Source organism: Seriola aureovittata, chromosome 15 (genome assembly GCF_021018895.1).
Source record: "Seriola aureovittata isolate HTS-2021-v1 ecotype China chromosome 15, ASM2101889v1, whole genome shotgun sequence".
Taxonomy (NCBI): Eukaryota; Metazoa; Chordata; class Actinopteri; order Carangiformes; family Carangidae; genus Seriola; species Seriola aureovittata.
This window is the reverse complement of record NC_079378.1, coordinates 11,801,356-11,825,323: the sequence shown is the minus strand read 5'-3', so window position 1 is coordinate 11,825,323 and position 23,968 is coordinate 11,801,356. Positions and strand designations below refer to the sequence as shown.

The window sequence follows — 23,968 nt, the reverse complement described above, 5'->3', positions numbered from 1 at the left end:
TAATCTTGCCTAATGCCTGTGGGTTCAGAGACGCAGAGGCTGAGTTTTTCCAAAGGCAGCGTTTCCCACAATGCTGCACTGCCCCCTCATGGCTGTCAGCGGAACAATAAGAGAGCGGATTCTCAGGATCATTCCGCTTTGTTGTTACAAGTTTTTTCAAGTCTTTAAATACAGCAGCTCATGACAATTTTTTTTTTTAATCTTCAATACATTATCTTCAGAAACATAAAGCATTGGAGAACATATGCAAACTGATATCTAAGAGAGAAACATAATTGATATACATATTTACATATAAAAATGTTAAACAAAATAGTAACAGGACATCAGCATTGTGCTTTCCGAGGAATCTTGGAGACTGGAGAAAATATTCAAATCACACACAGACGAACAAAGTGCTCAACATGGAGATAATTTCAAAAGAAGGTTGAAATTACACATTCAAAAGATCCTGTTATGTCAAAAAATAATGTAATTGACAGAAATAAAGAGAGACAGACGGTCACTAGTTGCATAGGTCAGAACCTTGTTCCTATGTGCCAAATATGCATATTTAATAATAATATTAATAATATTTCTAAATAATGTTCTCTATCAAGATCATCTCCTCTGTGTTTGTGATTTTTTTTCTGTTATGTGTTGAAGTGTTGGAATAAAAGCCAAAAAAAGAGGAGCAGAATGGATTGTGTGCTCAGTAATAGTTAAAGTATGTGAACAGGACAGAGTGGCAGTCTTATAATTGTTAACAGATGCCCCTGTCACAGTGAAACACATTTAAAATGCATGAAACTAAATTAATCCAAAACTGTGTGATTCAAGAGAGTCGCACTGACAAACACAGTGACATTGCAACAGCGGGTGAAAACAGGGGTCTGAGGGATGACTTGTGGGTTTTCATACATTCGGTAACATTCTGTGGGCTTGTCAGGTCATTTATCTGTGCTGCACCGCTGACATTGTAGAGGACAGTGAGATGCAAGGACACTGACCTCAACCTCTTTGCAAGCTGCAGGAAGCCTTGAGTACTGCTGACATGAATTGCCAGAGCGATCCCGGAGGGTGTCACCTCAACATGTGACTCCATGCCCCTCAAATGGTCTGGAGAGGCAGACTTGGGAGTCTAGGAAATTCAATGAAAAGAAAAAAAAATCCAGCCTTTCTTCATCTATATGCAGTACAACAAAAGTGGCACATTTGCACCTTTTTTCCCAGGACAATAACATCTTTGCCTTTGATTTTCTGTTGCGCCAGACTCAAAGTTTCCAAGTAATCAATACTTTAATGAGCGTTGACAAATGGCAAGGGACGAACCACAAACACTGAGATCCAAAAAACATCTACAAGTAGATATTTGGCCTCCACTTTTCTCTTTGTGAAACATTAATGTTATCAAAACTACATGAAATCATTTTCTAAATAGTATTCTCACAAGTCTATGTGTTAAAGACTGTGATGGTTTAAAAATACTTTTTGATCATTTTGAGATTTTTTCATGAGGCTGGCTTGCACATTGCTAACAAGTTAACAGAAGTACCAGTTTCTCAAAAGGAAACACAACACTTTTTTTTCAAGATGAGATTTTAAAAAGTGATTAGCAGGAGAAGTTGCTAATTAACTGGAAATCTCCCTTTTTTTCATAAAGAGAACTGGAATTAAAACAGGTAGCTGAACAGACATCATAGTCCATTTGGGTAACCTTTATTTGATTTAGTCAGGCCTTCTGGTCAATGCCACCTCTGAGAGTTAAGAACACACCTGGGCCATAGGTTTCATGAAAAATGGTCTAAGTGATCTTATGTGACATGTGGCAGAGGAGGAGCAGGACAAGAGGATGAACTGTAGTGGTGACTCTGCTGCACATCATTTCTCCTCAGACAGTGTCATTGATCAATGACTGGCCTTTGACCTCAACGGAAAGAATGGTCAAAACTTAAGAGTTCACATTGTCCCCCACCTAGTACAGTTACTTCACAGAGCACAAAACCAAAAAACATTATGATTATAGTCAGAGTGCTAATAATACAATGATAATTGGGGGGGGCGGGGGGGCACTGTTTATACTGTTAACAACTCGGACATCTGACATGTGACCCTGATTAAGCACTGCTTTTTGGAAGATGAAGAAGCCAAAAAAGTTGAAATGTACTTCATTACTATCCACCACTGCTAATACAAGCACTTAGCCTTCATCACACATTTATTTTAATATTGTTTAATGACCAAACCAGATAACACTCCTGAATTCCTGAGTGAAAACAAAGAGGGTGTTTCTTAAAAACCTAATACCAAAAAGGTAAAAGACTAATCAAGCCAACACAGCCACACAAAAGACTATTAAAATGAATAATAAACTCCATTTTGATGTCAAAACTTATCTTTACAACAATTAATCCCCCACTGTCTCACTGCTCATGACTGAGCACCAGTGTTTGCCAACATTAGATATTGGTAATGAAATGACAAGCTAACATTGGAAATGAATGGGCGCTATCGGCTAGCTAACATTAGGTAGCTAAACTGTAGCTGTAACTAGCTAAACTGTTGTCTTGTTTCTAACAGAAGTTAGAAACAAGACAACGTTCATCTGTACTTCACACAATCTAAATCAGAACGTGTGTGGGTAAGACAGTAAAGTGTATTAAACCAACTGGATAGTTTGCCACCGCCACTTACATTTACCATCACTGTTGGAAGGGGGCATAGACGCAACCGCTAGCCACTAACACGAGTAACGAAGGTAAACGTCAGGGTTAGGAAATGGTACGGCCCACTTTAGGGGTGTCTAAAATCGAATCACAAGATTCTTCCAAGCATGAATGTGGGACATATTTTGTAATACTTATAATTACAGGTAAGAAAATAGATAACTATAGATGTTGCAAAACATCTATATCTATATCTACATCAAACTACATAATGTTTTCTGTGGTGTAGCTTTGTTAAGTCTTGGTAAATTACTCAACCAAGATATCTCAGCTGGGGCTTGGAGACTAAAGGAATTGTTCTGCATTTTTAGAATTACACTTTATTTATTTCTTCTGAAAGTTAGATTAAAAGATACCAGTCTTACTTGTGTGTGTTAAGTATAGAGCGGTAGGCAGTTAGCTTAGCTTAAAAGCTGGCTGTCCATCTGCCAAACTATAGCCAAAATCACACCTACCAGCACTTCTAAAGGAACATGCTGTATCTTGTTTGCTCACTCTGTACACAAGTAAGCAAGATAAATTGTAGTTTTTTTGTTGTTTTTACATTTCTTTGTGTGCAGATTTGATAAAAAAAAGTTTCAATTTGTGTACTTTAGAGGTGTTGGTAGGCGTAACCATAAGCCTGGCTAGCTGTTTTCGCTGGCACCAGCCTTTAAGGTAAGATAAGCTAATCACCTCCTAGCTCTAGCTCCACACTTCACAGAACAGAGGGGAAGAGTAACAAAAGACTTGCGTCATGGGAATGTGTAAACAAAGAGAAGGAAGAAAACAATGACAGGATTTTAAATATATTAAAAACATCACTTTTGCAAATGTTTTCTGTCAAAGGAAATCTATTCAACTGGTTTGTTAGGCCTCAAGCATACACAACAACATTCCCTTTATTAGACAGAGGTCACTATAAAGGTGACAGGAAATGGTGAGAGAGAGATTACACGATCAGTGCTAGGCCTTCAGGACAGCTGCTTTGATTTTGACCATTAATCTTTTATATTTATTTCTTCAAGTCCTTCAGTTTTATGGCACTGCAGTTACTCCAAGATGACAAAGGTCTCATTCATGCATACTCTACAGTAAAAAGACATAGCCTATGGACAACAGAGAAAAGACATGAAAAAGTTGGAAATACTGGACTATACTTAACACGATCATACTGAAAACAACAGATGAAAAGAAAAGAGGAATAACAACTTATTTTTCCCATTTATGTATGTGAGAGTAAATCCTGGCACACATACATGCTCAAGGGCAGTGCTGAGACTGTACAGGTGACAGAATATTTTCCAAACTGTTTTGCCTCACAAATTTTCATTTAGACACGAATATGCTAAAAGCCAAACCCCATGTGTGTGTACAACCCTCAGGTGGTAAAGTTTCCGTTTTCCCACCTCCTGCTCTCAGCTTCTGCCCCAGACAAAGTCATGACTTCAAAGTCAAAACAGAGGAGAGGTGTAACACACACACACGCACAAGCACGCACACACACACACGCGCGCACACACCGTTTTTCCACGTTTCCTCCCCTGCCATCCAGTGGGGCTCTTTCGGCCTTTGTGATGTATAATTGAAGCTGTGTGTAATTTCACCGACACGTTTCCAGCCGAATCCCACTCGGAGCTGAACTTTCACTTCTCTCATGGTTGTGGAATATTCTCTCTGAAATGGAGAGACCCGCTCTTTGAACATGCTGGTTAACATGTCTCTCCCCTTCACCGCAATCCTCATCCTCACCCTCACACCACCCTGACTTGTCTCTATTACACCGTGATGTAACTTTATTGCAGAAAAAGACTGAGCAAAACTTTACCAAATGTTATTTGAATTAGTCAGACTTTGTGGTGCATATATTGTCCTGTGTGGTTACTTTAGTGGACAATAAGAGGGAACTACTTTTATTAAAGAATATGGCTGGTGTTATTATTATATTGTTATAGCTTTATTGAAAACTATTAAATGCATAAAAAACCAAAAACAGTTGTGAACAGTTTGGAATTGGAACTACTTGCTTGCCCCCTTCAGAGTGTTAGCTGTCTATCTGGAGAAGTAGAGACTGCTTATGTTTCTTTAATTTTTTAAAGTTTTGCGCACATGAAATAAAATTCACCTCCATTGTATTGGAGTAGAGGCAAAAATCTTATTCTCCTATTTGATCTCAAAACCTGGGCAATGAAACGAAAACTACCTGCATTGCTACATAAGAGCTGGTAAGGGAGAAAATAACAAACTAATCCCAACTCAGCTTCTGCATCTGTTGACATTTGACCCTAGTGGCTGTTACGACTCCTCCATGTTGGTTTACACGTTAAATATGAATATTCATTCTTGACATTAGAAACAGATCTGTTGTGCTGATGAACACCCGGTGTGTCACGGTTACACCTGCAGCCTCTGGTGCAGATGTCCACCAGATGTCCTCAGTGGTTCCGTCCTTTCCAGTCACCTGACCTTCTACACCCTTCAGGACAGGTACTCATTAAATCCTGATTAACCACTTAGTGCATATAACAACCTCTTTTCATTGGCACCTCGCCAGATCCTCGCCTACATTCCCTGCTACGTACCCTGCTTGTGTTCTGCTACCTGGGGTTTGACCTTATTCCTGTCCTCCTGCCAAACTATGTCTCCTAGAAGTTATGTTTACATACAACTAATATGTTTTGGATATTGAAGTGTCAGGACTTTGTCACACTTTGCTTTTTCTGCCATCTTGACCCAGCAAGGTTTAAGATGTGATTCACAGACAATGTTTGTACTCAGTTTAGCCTGCACACATGCATCTGCAGTAGAAATTGCACCACATAGAACAGCACACTGCAGCCAGTGATGCATATAGACACACTGGTGTATTTTTCTTCTCACATACATAAACAGAGTGACCAGCATGACCTACTGCTCCTCTGCATGACACTAAACCTTTAATTAGTAATAAAAAAAAAACTACCTGACCTTGAGCACAGCGTGATGCTCTGCGGCTCTGATCAAATCTGATGCAAAACTGAAATGCAGCAGAAGGTGGAGAGACAACGAGGACAAAACTAAGGACATTTGAAAAAGAGTGGAGACTACACCAAAAATAACGGTTGAGAATGAATATGCTGGCTGCATTGGTTTCAATAAAAGGAGCCAGACAGTCTTTTCAGACTGAAATATCTCACCAACTATTGGTTGGATTCTAATGAAATCTGGCGCAGACATTCATGGTCCCCAAAATATGAATCCCTCTGACTCTGGTGATGCTTGATCTAGTGCCACCATGAGGTTAACATCTTTGGTTTTGAGCGACATATTTGGAGGAGGCTAAGGGCACCTATGTTAATGAATAAAGACAGAAACCTTTCTGCGTAACATTTTATTAATTGTCCAAAATCATATCAGTAGATCAGACTTGGAGAAATAAAAGGTATTTTTTCCTTTTTTTTAACATTCTCTTAAACAAAAATATAACAACTATTTACAATCACTCGTAAAAAATACATAAAAAGCGTACGAGCAAAATCATGTTGTCTTTCTAAAAGACATAAGTTACAACCGCTATGTAAAGTGTGAGACAAAAGCAAACTTTAAGCCACAGACCAAGTTAATACCTCTTTGTACAGATTGTGCAGCACACTCACCACATTTAAGCTTATTGTTGTGCATTTCTGCTGTAATGCCAAAAGTTGTCTACATAAAACACATCCACATCTCTCTTATTGCATTCCAGGTAACACGGCAGGACACGGGGCTAAATTACAGTCAGGCAGGAGGGACATTTTCATCAAGCTGCGAATGGGGGGGTGTGGGTGGGTTTATGTCATTAAAAACACTGACATGTTGTGTTCACAGTGCCGGGAGCTGCTCACTGCCAGATCCTCCATGAAAACATATCAACTGCATGAAGACTGAGAGAAGAGGGAGTAACAACTGAATGAAATTTAGCCCTGAAAGAAAAGAAACTAAACCAAAGTAGCATTTGGAGTGCTTATGGCGCATACATGAGGAATAAAACAAACTCCTCATTCCTTTGCAAGAAAACGTCAATGGAACGATCGTGTGCAGAATTTAAGTTTCATTAAAAGAAAAATGTGGTGTTTAGATCTAAATCCAACATTTGTAAACAGCTAAAAAATGTACAGCATTTTCTTATGATTTCTGACTTAACTCCATTCATGGATGGCGCGAGGATACGTGATGTGAATGGGCCAACAAATGGAAGTAGCATATGCCACTATATTTTTAAATCCATACAGGATATTAATACTGATTTGTGGTATACAGTTTGAGTAATACAGTTGTGCAAAAAAAAAAAGAGGAAGTATCACTTTCTGACTCTCAGTCTGTTTTTGAAGTTTCTTCTATTGAGATAATTTTAGAAAATTAAAATAGAAATCGGGTGAGGGTCACAGTGGACACTCATGATTCAGAAAAACCCCTAAAGCAATGAGGAGGGAAGTTGAAAGTTCTGCTGAGGTGACAGGGCTGAGAAAAAAGCAGGGAGGGAAACAGAGAGACTACACCAGACATGGCATCATGGCTGTTCAATTCAAACAGACAGCGTTATAATAGCATCAAAAAACTCCTTTCAATCATCCAATCTGAGTTTGAAACCGACAGCAGGAGACCCACAAGGGGCTCACCTTCCTGCAGGCGAGAGCAATCAAAGCTGCAAAATAAGAAGGGCTTTCATTGGAAATGACTTCTGAGCCTTTCCTTATGTGCTGTACGCCCAGACTGAATCAAAATGTTTTGTTTTGTTTCTTTTTGTTTTTTTTAAATGCTATGATCCCAATCTCACAAATGCAATTCCACAACACACACACACACACACACACACACACACACACACACACACACACACACACACACACACACACAAACACAGAGTCATATCGAATAACACAGCAGCAATTTCACTTATAGACAGATTACAAATGGCACCAACAACAGAGTGTAAGGGGAGAAAACAAGTCAGGAACAATGAACCAACAGAAATTCCTTTGAAGACTCCTGCCCAGACACAGAAAGAGGGCAATCACAGCCTTAGATTATTTGTTATAACAAAATATTAAAAAATAGCATTTATAGAGGACTCTTTTCTCTCATCTATACATGATCAGTTAACATTAATTTATGGCAAAGAAACAACAAAAATATATATGTATAAATTCATATATATATATATATGCCATGTATATATTAGCAAATAATCATTTCAAGTCTTTGTGTGGCAAAAACAAATACAAAAGAAGCATCAGAGCGCGAGACAGACAGCACAAGAAAAAGAACATCTAATTCCAGTTACACCCCTGCTGCACTGCAGATAAACACACATAAAAACCATTTTCCTTTTTCCAAAACATTAGTCAGAATGTACAAATTTGCTTCTGTTTTCTACACAAATAAACAATTTTCAAGCACGTCCTTTAAATATTCTACAAAATGTACTATGAACATGGAATGAAGATGCGAGCCGGGCTTTAAAATACATTATCTGTTGATTTGTTTTGTTGCTCATTCTTTTAAATAAGAAGCAAAAAAAAACAAAAAACAGATGAGATAGGTACCCTGTGAGCACATCATCAGAGTTTATGCTGCATCTGCATATTCCAGCTGCATTATAAACAAATTTACAAGGTCAAATGAACCTGGAGCATTATACTTTAACATTTCAGCTTGTAATTCAATAGACAACTAGTCTAATAAACACTGTAAACAAAATGTGTACGCACTGGTGTAAACACTGTCCTTTGTCTTTATGCACACCAACTATGATTTTGGTGTGTGTGTGTGTGTGTGAGTGTATACGCATGCACGTTGTGTGGCCACACAGTGCTACTTTATCGTTTTATTATAGCTGCTGCAATAAAATAACGACACACGTTTTACTCTACAGGAAGCAGCGAGGCATTTGTTCTTCAGCTCATTAAAAACGAGTTACAATACAGTTATCATAGAACATCCAGGAGGCAGCATGCCGCTACAGTACCTCGCGTCAGACTGAACGAGCAATAAGAGAGGTGGCTGGGTGGCGGAGAGCACGACACAAAGACACAAAACTGCCTGAGAGATACTGCTTGTCTTTTTTTTTTTTTTCTAGAAAACTCAACAAAGTACAATAAGTGCTAAACACAATAAGACGTGCTCTCTGTTGGCTCAGGAGTTTAATTTCTCTTTTTTTCACCTCCTGAGTAGGAAGTGGAAAATTTGTCAAGAGACTCTTTGTGGCTCCTGAGGGCTTTCCTGACAAATACAGTCAAGTGTGAGTATTGGGATAATAAAGTTGGCTTTGTAGCGGTTTTCTTGTGCATTGGAACTGATGTGACTCATGTAAATTTACATCATCAGTGCCAGGGTTTAATAGAGACCCATAAATCTCAAAATCTGTTTTATCTTGTCTCTTATTCATCTACATTCATTTTCTTTTGAGCTGACAGCAAGCCACAAACAAAAAAAGCACAGCAAAACAAAACAAAAAAAATCCCCCACGAAGCTAATGTTCATCGCAATACTTGCAAAACTAAGTACAACTTTCTATCCCTTTGTCTGCTCCTCCTCACTTTTCTCACATTAAAACTTTGCAAAGCTCAAAGATTCAAATGAAAAGAAGAAAAAAAAACACTTTTTACACAGAAAAAGAAAAAATCAATGTACAACATGTTAAAATTTTATAAAACAATGGGAAACATTTTTAGACAAAAGAGCGTGGAGCGCAAAATGGAGGTACATGGTGGTCTGTTTCCAAGGATGCTGACTTCTTCTCATGGGGCATCACTATTGTCACTCATTCCATCTTAAGTTTTTTTTTCTCCATCTACCGTGATGTGACTCCATCACACCACCTTTTTCTGCTTTGTTCAAGAGTTTGTAAAAAGTATCTAAAGTCTTGCTTCTCTTCTTTGTTTTGTGAAATGGGTTTAAAAAGAGACGACTGTACGAGTCCTGGGAGGTGGAGCGAGGTTATATGACCGACTGGGCTGGTCCAGAGGTGCATTATGGTCCGTGGTGGTGTCACACAGGGCTGTGGGGCAGGGCTTGGAGAATGTGCTCTGACACGTGGTGACGGCAGGCTGCTAGCTTAGTCCAAAGCCTGATCAACACGACCTGGTCCGTGTGTGAGAATGTGTGTGTGCGTGTGAGCGTGACGTCACCGTCTTTACACCGCTGACACCTGTTCATCTGGAAAAGAGAAAAAGAAGATTATGTTTGGCAGGAACTCTGTAGGGGAGTGCTAAATTTATCGAATACATTTTACACTTTTTAAGACTTTTTTAAAACCACATATGTAATACAATTTAATACCTGTTCGACAATCATACCAGCCAAAGAAGAAGTGACTGTGCTTGCTATAGGTCTGATGGTGCAGACTGAAACTTGACAAAAAAGGACAGAAAGCCTCCTGCAGCACAATCCACAGTCTCAACGTTCCCCACACAAAGATCAACAACAACATGAAACTAATGGTGAAAATATCTAAGGCTTTTTAATACATAATTGCAAGGCCCTTTTACTCTTTGTGGACTTACATGCTTTATGAGACAATCTAACAACCATAACAGACCAAGGACAACAAAAAAACTCAGTGATATCTGATATCTATTTCTGATGACTGTGGCATGTTGTTTTCCACATTTCTTAAGATTTAAAGTGTGAAATTCAGAGTGGTGCTTACGTACCATCCTCACTGTCAGCCAGCTCCTGTGGTGGGAGGCAGATGCTGGGCGGTCTGGAGTAGCCCTGCGTGGAGCCGGCTGTCCGGGCGTCTTGGTGGTGGAGGTGATGATTACCGGCCAGCCTCCGTGCCTCAGCCAAACTGCCGGCTGCTCCGGGGCTCTGAAGGAGTTTGCTCCTCTGCAGGGCCACGCTGTAGTCTGGAGGTTTGAGGTGAGGAGGCCTGGGGAGGACACCTCCTGACCCACCTAGTACTCCATCTGTGAGGCCGAGATCCCCCAGAGCCAGACCTTGGTAGCCTGGAGGGGTGGGAGGGGGAGCTCGGTAACGCTCATCCTTGGCGGGGGAGGTGACACAATACACTGGATGGTGGTGTAGATCAAAAGAAAGGAGGGATGGAGCAAAGAAGTAGGGGAGTGAGGGATGAGGAGTGATGGGGGGAGGTGAAGAAGTTGCCAGAAAACAAGGTGTATGGGCAGTTATAGTGTGGGGGAGGGAGAAATAAAGGAAAATAATGGAAAAATTAAATCAATGTGATGTTTCACGAACACACTACATAACTATACATGCACCAAAATGTGTCAAAAATTAAAAGAATAATATACAAGCAATGAGATGGATGGCTGCAGCAGATACAGACAGAACTAGAGCTGGAACTAATGATTACTTTCACCACTGCAAATTAGTTATTTACCAGAATAATCGATTAATTGTTCAGTTCTTAAACATCAGAAAAAAGTGAAAAATGCCCATCATCATTTTAACAGCTTAAGGTGGTTGTGCTGTTTGACCAACAGTCCAAACCCTAAAGATATTAAATTACATCAATCAGGAACCAGAGAATGTTTCACTTGAACAATTAATCGATTCTCCGAATTTCTGTCAATTAAATTTCTGTTGCTCTAGTAATAGATAATTTGACTAATTGTTTCAGCAGTGGACATAACCCTGTCCCAACTCATCCTCTATTCCTCTACAACTCTTCAGGCAAAAACTGTTTAGAATCGGAAAAACCTTTTTTATCCTCATAAAACTAAATAACTGCATAGTCTGAATAGTTTATCAGGAAACGACAGTAGGGGAAACAAAAGACAAATTTACACTCTGGCTGATGGGGAGGCTCTATAACTTCTGTCAGATGCAGTGTCAACAGCGACAAGAATAAGACCTGTTTGGATTCTTAGCTCAAGAGCTAAGAAATGGCAAAGAGCAACATTTGCCTGCTGTTCACTTGAGCATAACAGCAAATCAAGCAACAGGAAGCTTTTCGGTTTTCAGTCAAATAACAGCAGACTTAATTTGATTGGCTGTACACAAGCCTAAGACTAAATATGGACAGCCATTCTGATATTAAGAGAGCTTAAGCAAAAGCTGATGTCTTACTGCATGACTTCTTAAACTCTTTACAGCTTCATAAACAAAGCCTTCAATGGGAAATCCTATTTTCTACTGTACCCCTGAACATCCCCAGCAGATGCCCAAACACTGTAACACTGTGTTTACAGGGAATCAAACTCGCAACCTGACCCCTCACCTATCAGGCCCTTCTCTGTGCTTGATGTCACCGTTTTGTAGGCAGGGTCTGTGCTTTGCCCTCCTTCCTCATTGGTTGGCGAGGAGGGGTGCTCTGAGGTGTTTCGGCGCTTTATCGTCCCATAATTCCCCTCGTAGGTGTCTGACAGTGAGCTGGACGACGCCCAGCTCTGCCGCGACTGATTGGACAGCTCCGAGCTGGAGTCTCTGGAGGGCTGCTTGGCGGCGCTCTCGTTCGCCCAAGCGTGACCTGCGGCCTCGACCTCCGCTATCGGCCCCTCCAGCTGTGTGTGCTTGAAACCGCCCAAGTGTGTGTGCGGGAGAGAGAGCGGGTGCCCGTGGATGCCGTGGTCCCAGGGCCGGCAGGAGGAGGTGGGGAGGCTCTGGAAGGAGTCGTGGGAGTTGGAGGAGCAAGACGTCCAGCTGCCGCGCCCGCTGTCGGCCACTGAGTCCAGAGAAGTGTGGTCTGGGGTCAGCTCCTCTGTCGAGATGGAGGAGGTGAAGTTGGAGGCTCGCGTCACATATCCTCGCACCATCGATGAAGAACTAGTGCAGATAAAAGAGACAGTGAAATAATTCAATTCAAGGGGAAAATTGTCTGTTAAAATGCTGCACATTTACACTGATGCCTTCATTGATAATGATGCTAACATACAAGCTGCAATTGAAAGTGAAAGAGATGAAGAAACCAGGCAGCCAGATGAAACCTGGTTTAAAAGATGTTGAGGTAACTCAGTCGTTACTACTTGAACTGAAGTGAGGAAAACTCATGTATCACTGTCCCACTTACTGCTGATTTAATCATTTACAATTTTCAGTCTACACAACTTACATCACAACAGTCCCATAAATATAGATGGATGCTTGATAATGAATAAATTATCCAATCAGAGGACCACAAAAATTAGGTTGATAGCTGACTGAAACACTGTGAGATCAAGGCGGCATTTTTTCACAAAAAGATCTATAAAGGTTTGATGTTTGTTCACAGTGCTCTCAAGCGTTCAGAGATGCTATGCTATGTTGTTGTCTGGCTGTAATAAATCTGCTCTTTGTATATGAAATTGTTGTGTTTCTTGTACAAGTTTTTGTTTTATCAAATTGAAAGTTTTATCACTCCAAATCCAAATAGAGCATTACAACAACATCTTTGTAACAACCCCAAACTATTCAAAAGTCAAAGAATACCAGAACACACATTAGGTCAGTGATGACAATGTAAGATATGAACTGATTGAAAAGCAGAGGTACTGTTCTGTACCAAGCGAAAAACTTTATATTGGTTGATTATATCAATTGATTATTGATTATATCAAACTGGTGAGTGACAATGAGAGTTTCTCTAAGCTGTACTGCAGTGAATTTATGACGATGAAGAAAGACACAGAGGGAGAAGAGGACATATGAGGGGGCCCAATAACTGTAAAAAGCTGCTGGGTCAGAGAGTCATGCACTACCAAAAGTTCAATGTTATGCAGACGATCCCTGTTATTTCTACACAATCTTACACTTTCAACCACAATGGGTTGTTTCTTTTGTCTCAATGAGTTATTGAACAAATTTTTCAAATGTTTTTTGTTGTTCATCCTGTTACTTTGAATGTCCAGCCATTAAAGTTTATTATATCTGTACACTTTCTCTTAAAAAAAAAAATCACAAAACAAACATTTGGCAGTGTCATAAATCACGATGTCTGAATTTAAAAACGACAACAAAAAACTTTTAAAAAGTTTTTCTCCTTGGCTGCGTTTCATAAACAGGCAGTTTGATTCACTGACGTGGTTTTACTGGACAAACAAGCCACTCAGTGAAACCCAGTCATATTTCATAAAACAGTGTCGGTGTTATACAGCAAGGCTGCCGAAGCAATATAATATCAGAGAAGCAGACAGATTATTTTGTCCAGTGATATTTTATAGTGCCCTCTTTATGAGACAGAATGGCCTGATCATGGAGGAACAATAAACAAACAGCAGACAATAAAAAAAAAAAGCCGTGTTGTTTACTCAGCCAGATTAAAAAGCCGCCTGCGTGAAAACCGATACGTTGTTAACGGAGAAAAGGAGGCGAGAGGAGGGCAGTAAAAGTGGGATGCTAATAAAAGCCTAGTGTGTTTTATGACTTCCTGTTCCCTGAGTTTTAATGAGGAAAGGAGATAATTGGAATCCAGCAGGGAGAGGAAATGTTGGAGCGGCTTAAGGTAGAAGTGTGGCGTCTTTTTGCTCTTGTTGGCCACTGGGAATGTTCCAGATGATTATGTGTTTATGCGTGTGTGTGTGTGTGTGTGTGTGTGTGTGTGTGTGTGTGTATGATGTGTTTGTTTGAGGCTTTAGAAAAAAATTGTAGTCAAGTATCTGGGCCATGTTTTTGTGCTGACAGATATCCTTCAGTCAAGTCGAACCCAAGTCAGACGTGACTTCCCATATTCTAACTCTTATACCAGTTCATTTTATCTAAGGTATGGTTATGATATGAGCAAATAATGATCTCAATAAATAAAGTAAAAAGTGTTTGTAGGAGTTTAAAAGAGTGAATTTGAACACTACAAACAAAATAAAAAATCTCCATCTTGATAAATTCTTAATATCTGTGGACTATAGCCTATGTGGACTATAGCCTATGTGGACAGCATTGACTTTCCCTTAAGTAGGAGATTTCAATATTAGCTGCACTGTGTCAGTGATTTTAATCCTGTGTGAAGAGTACATGTTGATTTTTCACCCTTGCCACTTCAGTAATAATTACTGATTTTCAGCAAACTCACTGATCCTCCTGTCCAGACTGGAGAGATGCTTTGCATCTTAAAAGTGCATCCAGGGGTCTTATACATAGAGCTGTTTTTTAGAACTGAAGGATTTTCCTAACCTGACAGGAAAATCACTCATTAATATACAATGAAGGAAATTTAAGATAAGATAAACGTGCTGTCTGGAACACCATTTATTATGAGGCAGAAAGGAAAAATTTCATGAGTCCTGTCTGAAATGTGCGTGGTGTTCGTCACTGCATGCTGATAACCACCCTCCACTCCTACGGATCTGACCTGTGACTCTGAAAGTGAATGGGCTAAAAGAAACATATATACTACACCAAATGTCTCTGGGTTTTTCTCACATTTCTACTGACAAAACAGCATGCCATAAAAATATTTAGAAAGATGCTATAACAACATATATTTTCTACACATACTGGCTTTAAAACAAACTAAAAAGCTTGACTAAAATCCAGACTGTGTCAAAATGAATTCATGTCTTTCCACTAAAAACGAATCTATTTCAATAATACCTTATTTTTCCTAGGAAACATCACACTTGGGAATCTGCACTGAGACCAATCTGAATCATTTCAGCTTGCTGGCAGAATTTTTCATTCTTGGAAGAAAATAAATTGAGAATATAAAAACAAATGTCTTGTAAAGACTTGGCCATGATGTTTACATGCACCCAAGAAACTGGAATTCAGGTCATACTGGTCATCTGACAAGACAAGTTTATATGCCTTGCAATAACCTAGTTACTCTGGTTTCAAATGAGTCTGAATTTGATAAATAGCCAAGTGCTCAGAAGTAGAAAGTGACTCATTTAGACTTCCAGTGGCTACTTAGTGTTGGGTTTCTGTTTTAGTTGAACTTTGAACAGAGCAACTTAGAATATGAGGATGTATCATTTCCTCTCATCTTGCTGGTCCGCTGTCCCAGTGTTATTTTCCCACCGTACAGTCTTTGTCACGCACACACGTACAAGAAAATAGAAGACTTGAAACCTGGGAAAGCTGGGGAAACCAGGCCAATGACACTGGTTTGTAGGCAAAAGCTGAGTGTAACCCTGTTACTAACGTGTATATGAACGCATTGATTGCATTATCTAAATCTTGGGATTGCAAAAAACAAAACTCCACTGTTCCCTATCAGGAGCTAAAAACTGTCTGTGGATTCCATTATGAGAATCAATGATGCCCTCTTTCCAATGTAAATGAATTGACTTAACCAGATAGATTAGATGAACTGCTCTGAATTGTCAAAGTTAATTACCTTGTGCTGGGCTGGTTGTAATCAGGATTTAAGTGTGCATGTGTTGCGGCTGTGCTCTCAACTACTGCAGCAGCTGTTGTAGAAGTAGTTGTGGCAGTAATAGTCGCGGGAGCGGCGCAGGTCCTGTTGCTGCTATTACACCGGTCATCAGGCCCAGGAGCCGGCACGAGTCAACTGAGCAGATACTGGAGCGGGACGAGATCTCACTGTGACTGGAGTCCGACAGGTTGTCTGCTTTACCGGCTGGTAGGAGGGCGTAACCTGGACAGAGGAGGGGGCAAAATGAGCATTTTAGACATTTATATTTGAAAATGAAGTGAAATAAGATCATAATAGTGAAGAAAAAGTAAAATGGGGAGGTGCAAGGACTGATATACAAAAGATGAAGTGAAGGAGGAGAACTGACTTTGAACATAGAGACTTTTTACCTAAAGCACCCTCTAGTAGCATGAACGTAGATAATTTTATTCTTGTTGGCCCTGCTGATTATTTTGACTAAATCCTGGCAGTGTTAGTGTTAGCTAGTTTTTCTTTATAAAAAAAATCCATACTGATTTGGGAATACAGGGAGGCAATATCAAGTTTCTACGACCTTTTTAATAACAAATACTTCAAAATAACAGTTTACCCAGTTGGAATCAATAATAATCATTATTGACTCCATCTCATGTATAGTATTTTCCATCAGTGGTTATACAGTAGAGCTGGTGGTTTAAAAAACTGCGTGAGGCTGTGACCGCTTCTAAAACCTGAAGTTAAACATGTGCAGGGCCTCTGAAATTACTGTGAAAGACACCATTGAACTCAAAGTTTAAACTTTATGTGACAAAAACCTGCCGAAACAAATAACCAGCAACTCCAAAGAAACTAAATTGCAATAAAATAAAAATCACATAGGAAAACCTACACTATAAATATAAATTCCTTTTTTTTTGTGAAACTGTATGTCACAGATGAATCTCAAAAGAAGAATGATCCTTCATTTTGTGATTAAAAGAAAAGTGAAGGTGAATATGCTTTCTCAACTGAACTATATTGAGTTCAGGGACATTACAACACTTACAAAACTCCAGAGAATTATACAAACAAAGAAATCTTGGTAAACACAGACAGGTTTGTTGTTTCTGCCTCACACAAGATTTGCTTTTTCACATCTGTTTGAATGTTCTTGGTGGATCTGAAACTCGTTCTCAAGTAAATCTTAAGTTTGTGCTTAAAAAATGAAATGTAGTGCCATCACTTTAACAATCTATCTCTTGTGATGGTTTCCCAGTAAACATAATCCATCATCAACAATAAATCTTTCTGAAATACCACTAGTTTCTCTCAAATCAAATTTTTACTCAGCAAATAACTGGATCAATCAGTGATCTCTGTCAGACAGTCTTTCTCCTGGTGCGTCTGTCCCTGCAGAGCCAAATGAAGGGGTTAGGGCTGACCGACCTCCTGCCTCTCTGTTCTGTCTGTCCTTGTCTCTCATCCTGAGGTGAGGAGGGCACAACCTCAACTGTTCCCTCCCCACCAATCAGATGGGGCCTGACTGCTGTTGGCCTCTCCCTGGACTGACTCCTTTCCCTCAGTATCCTGAATGGTGACATCAGCCTCGTCCTGATGGGGGATTCTGGGGGTTTTGGTCTCATTAATAATGCAGGCTGGGAAAGAGGGGAGAGAGTCATAGGTCGCAGCCCTTGTGGACTGGGAGGGGATCCGGTGTGCACCACCGGATGCAACCCATGCATTCCTGTCCACTCCTGTGTAAGGCTTCCTGCTCTGGCCCTCTGTAGCAATAGCCCTCTCCCTCTCCTTTGCTCTGAAGGAAACAGGCCTCTCTGAGCTGCCTCTGTCTCTGTCTCCTGCATCATCCCCTTATTTTCCTTTTCCATTTCAATCCCTCTCTTTTCCTCCTCCTCTGTCTGATTCTCTCTCTCCCTGCTACTCTCTCGGCTCTGCTGTCTGGTCATCAGTAGGATCCTCTTGTGGAGGAGAGCCCCACCTATGCCGTAGCTGCGCAGGCTGACAGTGCCGGCCTTTGTGCTGGCGTCGCTGGTCAGTGACGACGAAGATCCTGACAAGTTCATCTGGCTGGAGTTCTGGGACTTGACCACACCTCCCACTGGAAAAGAGGGGAGGAAAGTCAAAGTAAGAGATGAGAATAAGTGCTTTATTTTTGTTTTCAACATTAACAGGAGGATGGTTGAAGATTTAAAGCACAAGGTGTTTCTTGGACCTTAAGGACAAAGACTATCTCAGTTACTATTCAAAAACATGTAAGAATGCATCACAGAGGAAAGGGATATTCTGTGAAATCTTAAAAGTTTTAATGGAAGAACACAGTGTCAAATCAATGTGAGTGTTGACTCCTGACATGATTTCTGATAGCCTATCGTTATTGTCTGGAGGTTTCTCTGATTCTACTCTGGGGCCAACTCTTTCACCTAAGGGAAGCTTCCATGGATAAAACCATACAGAGTGACAAACACAGTTTCCATTGCAGACCTTTGCGTGGAGAGCCCTGCGGAGACACCGTGGGGCTGGAGTGAAGGGAGGAGATGGTGGAGACGGTGTCATCAGATGGTCTCTTGGTGCTCCACTCCTCTGATGAGGTCACAGGAGGTTTCTTTACCACCTGGGGAGAATTGGAGTCTGGAGAAGAAAAACAAAACAAGGTTACAGAAAACTAAATTAACTGAGAGTCTGTTTTACACCTATAATAATACAGAACCAGAAATTACAGTTTTTTGTCATTTGGGCTTTATCAGTGTGCACAAATAATTGTATAAACCCAAGATTGACTTAGGAGTTCAGGTTTTAGCATGACTCTTATTTAAATGTACTTTGACTGACTTTTCTTTGACACATTGTCACTGAACTTGAATACAATCAAACTTGCTCAAGTACAACTTTTTAGAGACAAATATAATGATCATTTAAATCACTTATTTATATCCTTTAAAAAACAAACAAAAAAAAACATTTATTAATGTCACCATTCTTGTTTAGTTAATTTTCTTTTTCTTTTATCTTATTTCATATTATTTCTGTCTAAAATATATTCTGTTAGAAAATATATAGTATTCTATTATATTTTATTTAATTTTTTAATCATACTTTTTGTAGCCTGATTTAATTAAATCTTGATTTTACCATGTAAAGCACTGCTTCATGAATAAAACAGTGTACAGGTGTACTCACTCGGTGTGCCTATGTCCTTGGCAGTGCTCTTCTTTCGTAGAGGGTTCAGTGGGACCTGGACCTGAAGGACTTGTGACACCCTGTTCTGTGTTTTCCCCGAGGGCAGAGCCGACCGCAGAGACACCGGAGACATGTCCGACTTGGTGGATCGTCTCTCACTCAAGTTCTTAGACACTGCAACCACAGGAAAAAGAACGAAATGTGTAGATAAAATGAAAGAACTTCAAAACACGTTCTATTTCACAATTTCCCATGTTTTGAAGATGTTAACTGTACACTTCCTGTTCAGTTCAGCTACTCAGTGTGAGAACCGTTAGTGGCTGCGAAATACCTCTTCATCGGATAAAAAGCATTTTGTTCAATCTGTAAACCTTTGAAGACTTGCCTTTATTTAGCATAAAAAATCACTTCATCACTCATCAATCACTTAGACCTAACCATACAACAGATCTGCCTTGCTGATAATTTATAGTAGAATAGCTTAATTTGAGCAAATTCTATCCTTTCAAAGTTTTTATAATGAAACAACTGAAGTTACGCCAAACCTTTAAGAAATTTGTGAACACGCTTTGTTCTACAGAGAGTTTGAATGATACAATACATACTGCAGTATCTGTCACATGATCGATCAGTTCCCTCCTGTTATTTTCTGCAGGACATTTGAAATACACTAGGTGGCAGTGCAAGCCAATGACACAAATGTAACTTGTGTACATACTGTCAAATCAATTAGCATCCACTGAAATGACACCTTTTTTTATTTCATTTTATTTTATTTTTCCAGCATTAAATTGCCAATAGTTAAACCCAAAATATATTTGGAGCATAAAAGTGCATATGCACCATACAAACTTAAAAATGTTTTGAGCAATGCCAAACTGCTTTTCAGGCATGTATAATCCCATAGTGTATTTCTACTTGAACTCTTTTTCATTTCTGAATGACTCAATAATGCGTATACCAAGCAGGGCTGAATGTCAACTGTGGTATGCTACTGTACATAGAAAAGTAAATTTCTTTATAATCTACAATTACTCATGTCATAAAAACCATGTCAATTAACAAAGTGATGAAAATTTGGTTCACTAGGTAAAGTCTAGTGCTGGGACTGTGTTACTCACAGGTGCTGTAGGCCGGCTCACACTGCAGGGACATTATTTGGTGCTTCTCCTCGTCTATCTCCACCGTCAGGTTGGACAGGTACTGCTTCACCTTTCTGGCCATCTGAGCATCCTCGTACAGCTTCTTAGCGTTGAGGAGCGAGCTGCGACGCACTCGCTTCTTATGGGCGCCACCCTGTACGTCCAGCATGTTGGAGTTGGTACTGCCCTGACTCAATGACCTGATAAAGAGGAAAGAAAGCAAGGAAGAAGATGGAAGGAAGGAAAGGGGAGGAGGATAATGAGGACAGACGAAGAAGAGATGAGAGTAGAAAAATGAAGTAGGTGAAAAAAAAAAAAAAGTGGATTGTTGATGGATGAGCAGAAGATGAAGAAGAGGAAAGAAGAGGCCGTAGAATATAGAGCGAAAAATTGAAGAAGTTGAGGCAAAAACAGAAGAAATGTGCATGAAGGTATAAAGACAGGAGACCAAAAGGCAGATTGAGACAGGGAAGGAAAGAACGGCAAACAACAGTCAGTACAATCATCTATAAAACACGCACAACTACTTTCTCATCAAAAACCTCTTCTACCATGAAATCTGTACATCTGCCTTTGTGTTGGAGCACAGCATTTAAAAACAGGACCATGCAACTGGGAGGGAGGCAGCTCTCGCGGGTGTGTGCCATGCTATCACAGTACAGAACAGCAGAACATTCTGTCAGATGGAGGCAAAAAGGGTTAGGAAACAAAAGATGCACAAGATTCGATATGGGGAATATTATGCCGGGATGCAGATATGAACAAACACCAAACCGGAGTCAAATAGCATCTGTCAACATTCCTCATGGTTTGTTTTACTTCACCTTTATTTGTCAGCTGGGTGGGGTTTGCCATACAGAGTTTTTAGCTGAGGGTTCATCCTTGATCTAGGAAACAGCAGCTGACAACACGGTCTCATCTGAAGGACCATTTAGTAGAGCTTTCAGCTTTAACACATCATATTCAGCAGCAGATGAAGTTTGCCTTTTTGCCTTTTTATGGCGTTATAAATATTGAAGTTTAATTTTTACAGTACAGACAATTTCTTATCCATGTTAGATCATTTGATATGACTGAAAGCTCCAGAGGTGATACTTTCTCAACTGCTGTTTCCAAAGTCAAGAATGAACTTTGAAGTCCTCCAAGTCTGAACATATAGAATTCTGTGGTGAATGAGCAAACGCAACCTGCTGCTGAGGATTATGATACATGATCAAATGCTCTAGAAACAGGAACTAAATGGACTGTGAGGTGAGATACTTATTTGTTGAATCTAATATCTGTACAGACATGTTGTCTTAAGTTTTCCTTCTTTTCTCCCTGACCCAATAAAAGAATGATATTTCATTTCATTATAAATTTGTATAGGAAGAAATGACAATAAATTTGAACTGGAACCTACAGCAAATGCTACAGTAAATCTTCTTTACAGCCTACCTATCACAATGTGAGTGTGTTTTGAACCTCTCTGTAAAAACAAACATTAAGTGTTATTTCAAGCTACTATATGACTCAAACATACAGTCTTATAAACAGGGCAGACAATGAATGGGTCAATGATGGACTTCAGTATGGTTCAGGTGAATGGGAACTGCAAATGGAAGGATTAATCACACACAAGCACAGGCAGACGCACGCGTACACTCAGATATACTAAGGGGGCAACATGCAGAGTTTATGGTAATGGGGATGCAGGTGTGGACTGAATTTCTGCTGGTCCAGACTGAAACAGGATGAAAGCGGTACCAGGACAAACTTACCCTAAACTCTTCCACCTCTTCTTCCTGCAAGCAAGAGGCGTGAAGATTGAAGCGTGATTTTAAGACAAGTTCAACGTTCAGGGGGGAGGAGGAGGACACAAGACTATGTAGAGGTCATGCCACCACAAACAGAAAATGATTGGAGATGGGAGGACACCAGACATAGGACATCTCCCCATATCAACCTGAAAAATGTGTGTTATGGCTTTGAGCATCACACACTCATAAGAACAGTGTCGACTTTTGGTATTTTGGAAAAACTTTGGTCGCATATGACATGATGCTGAAATAAGAAATGAAAAATATCTTGAGCTTGCAGTATGAAGAGAATGTCTGCAGGGGGCAGTCATGCTCTGCGGCAGTGACAGACTGTGATTAACACACACAAACAGAGTGATACAAACTACACATTGTGGTTGGCATCAATTCTAGATCACTTCCTGTCAATGCATATCTTGTGTAATCGCGCCGTTACATTCCAGCTGAGGAATGCAATCGAAAAATCACCAAGAGTCATGAACTGGACAGGAAGTGAACAAGGAATTGATCGAACCAGACCTTGAGTGCGTGCCTGATCCTGTTGGTGCAGGATCCAGGTTGGCAGCTGGTGGTGATATGGTGTAGTGGTTCCCTTTTTGCCCACATTTGTTGTCTTCTCTAGTAAAAGGTGTGTACCTGAAATCTACCTTGCTATGCTGGACTACTCTGAATTCATGCCTCTTTCTGAGAAGTGTCAGTATTACTATAGTCTGGCTGATGAAAAACAGGAAGAGTCAGTTTCAAAGATTTGGCATCACTTCTAGAGAAATAAAACCACAACAAAACCACAAATTTATTTCTTCACAGTAAATTCCACACAACGCAAATTGTGCAAACTGTTCATTGTGTCCTGTGACAATTTCTGAGCCACAAGATTCACTTGAATGTTGCCCAAACTCTTTTTTTTTTTTTTTCCTTTTTTTTCCTCCTTCCTAAAGTTGACATTTCCATCATATTTTGATGTTCTCAGTATTCATGATTTTCTTGGAGGAAGTTTTTAGGTGTGATACTTTGGTGATACAGCTAATTAAAGCCATTATGCATAGGGGGACACTAAGAATAAATGGGCTTGAAGCAACACATAGATAATTTGAATGATAAAATCAAATAAAAATTTACACATGTGGGCTTTAATTTCATTACCAAAAGGCTTTAAGTGACACATATCTGTGAAACTGGCTACGACAGCATCATTCAGTTACAGCAAAAAAAAAATGGTCAATCTTGGGAGGAAAAGGTTTTTAGGAGTCGTGGTATCAGAACAACCAACCTTTGTCTGAACATGAGAGCAGGGTCCATGTTGGCAGAGGTCATCCGCACCACGTGTCTGATCTCCTTAGCGATCATCCTCAGCTTCTCAAAGTTCACAAGGCCGTCTACACTTGAGTCATTCCCTGGTAGACAAAGACGCACATACACGCACAAATAAGTGAGTGTGAAGTCAGCTGTCAACATTGGAAAAGAGATAAATGATTCATATTTTGGGACATTTGCAGGATGTAGTCCCAGAAAAATATTTTTAAGACGAATCTTCAAAGTAAAGATCTCCTTGTTCTGGTCTCTTTCTTGTCATTCCTCCAGGAGATCAAAGTGGTGTCTTTCTTTTATACCGAGTCACACTGGGCCATTTAAGATTTTTTTGCAACTTGCACAATTAGGGAAACTTTCTTTTTCTTTCCTAACAAGGTCATAACTATAATTCTTTAAAACAAAACCTTTAAGGATAATTCAGTAGGGTAGTTCTGACCAGACTCAGTGAGATGTGTTAAAAAGGCACGATGGGGAAGTCTTAAGCAGAAGTAAGCCTCCTGAGTGAGGCTGAAGTTGACCTCCCAGACAACATAGAGGAAGTAGGGAGCGTCAAACCGAACAGAATGACACGTTAAAGCTTCAAAGATGGCCTCCATTTTTTTAGGCTTC

The 23,968-nt window shown here is 39.9% G+C and overlaps 1 protein-coding gene across 1 annotated transcript in view; it reads right to left on the bottom strand.

Annotated features, from left to right (window-relative positions):
- Positions 1–6,039: 6,039 nt before the first annotated feature.
- rapgef6 (Rap guanine nucleotide exchange factor (GEF) 6) overlaps positions 6,040–23,968 on the bottom strand; it is a 144,191-nt gene continuing 126,262 nt past the window's right edge. Inside the window, 11 exon segments of the mRNA XM_056398160.1 lie at positions 6,040–9,860; positions 10,358–10,714; positions 11,887–12,431; positions 15,916–16,078; positions 16,081–16,176; positions 17,909–18,028; positions 18,412–18,558; positions 19,108–19,281; positions 20,229–20,449; positions 22,010–22,033; positions 23,319–23,442. Of these exon segments, the coding sequence (XP_056254135.1) occupies positions 9,838–9,860; positions 10,358–10,714; positions 11,887–12,431; positions 15,916–16,078; positions 16,081–16,176; positions 17,909–18,028; positions 18,412–18,558; positions 19,108–19,281; positions 20,229–20,449; positions 22,010–22,033; positions 23,319–23,442 (1,994 nt within the window). The 3' untranslated portion in view covers positions 6,040–9,837.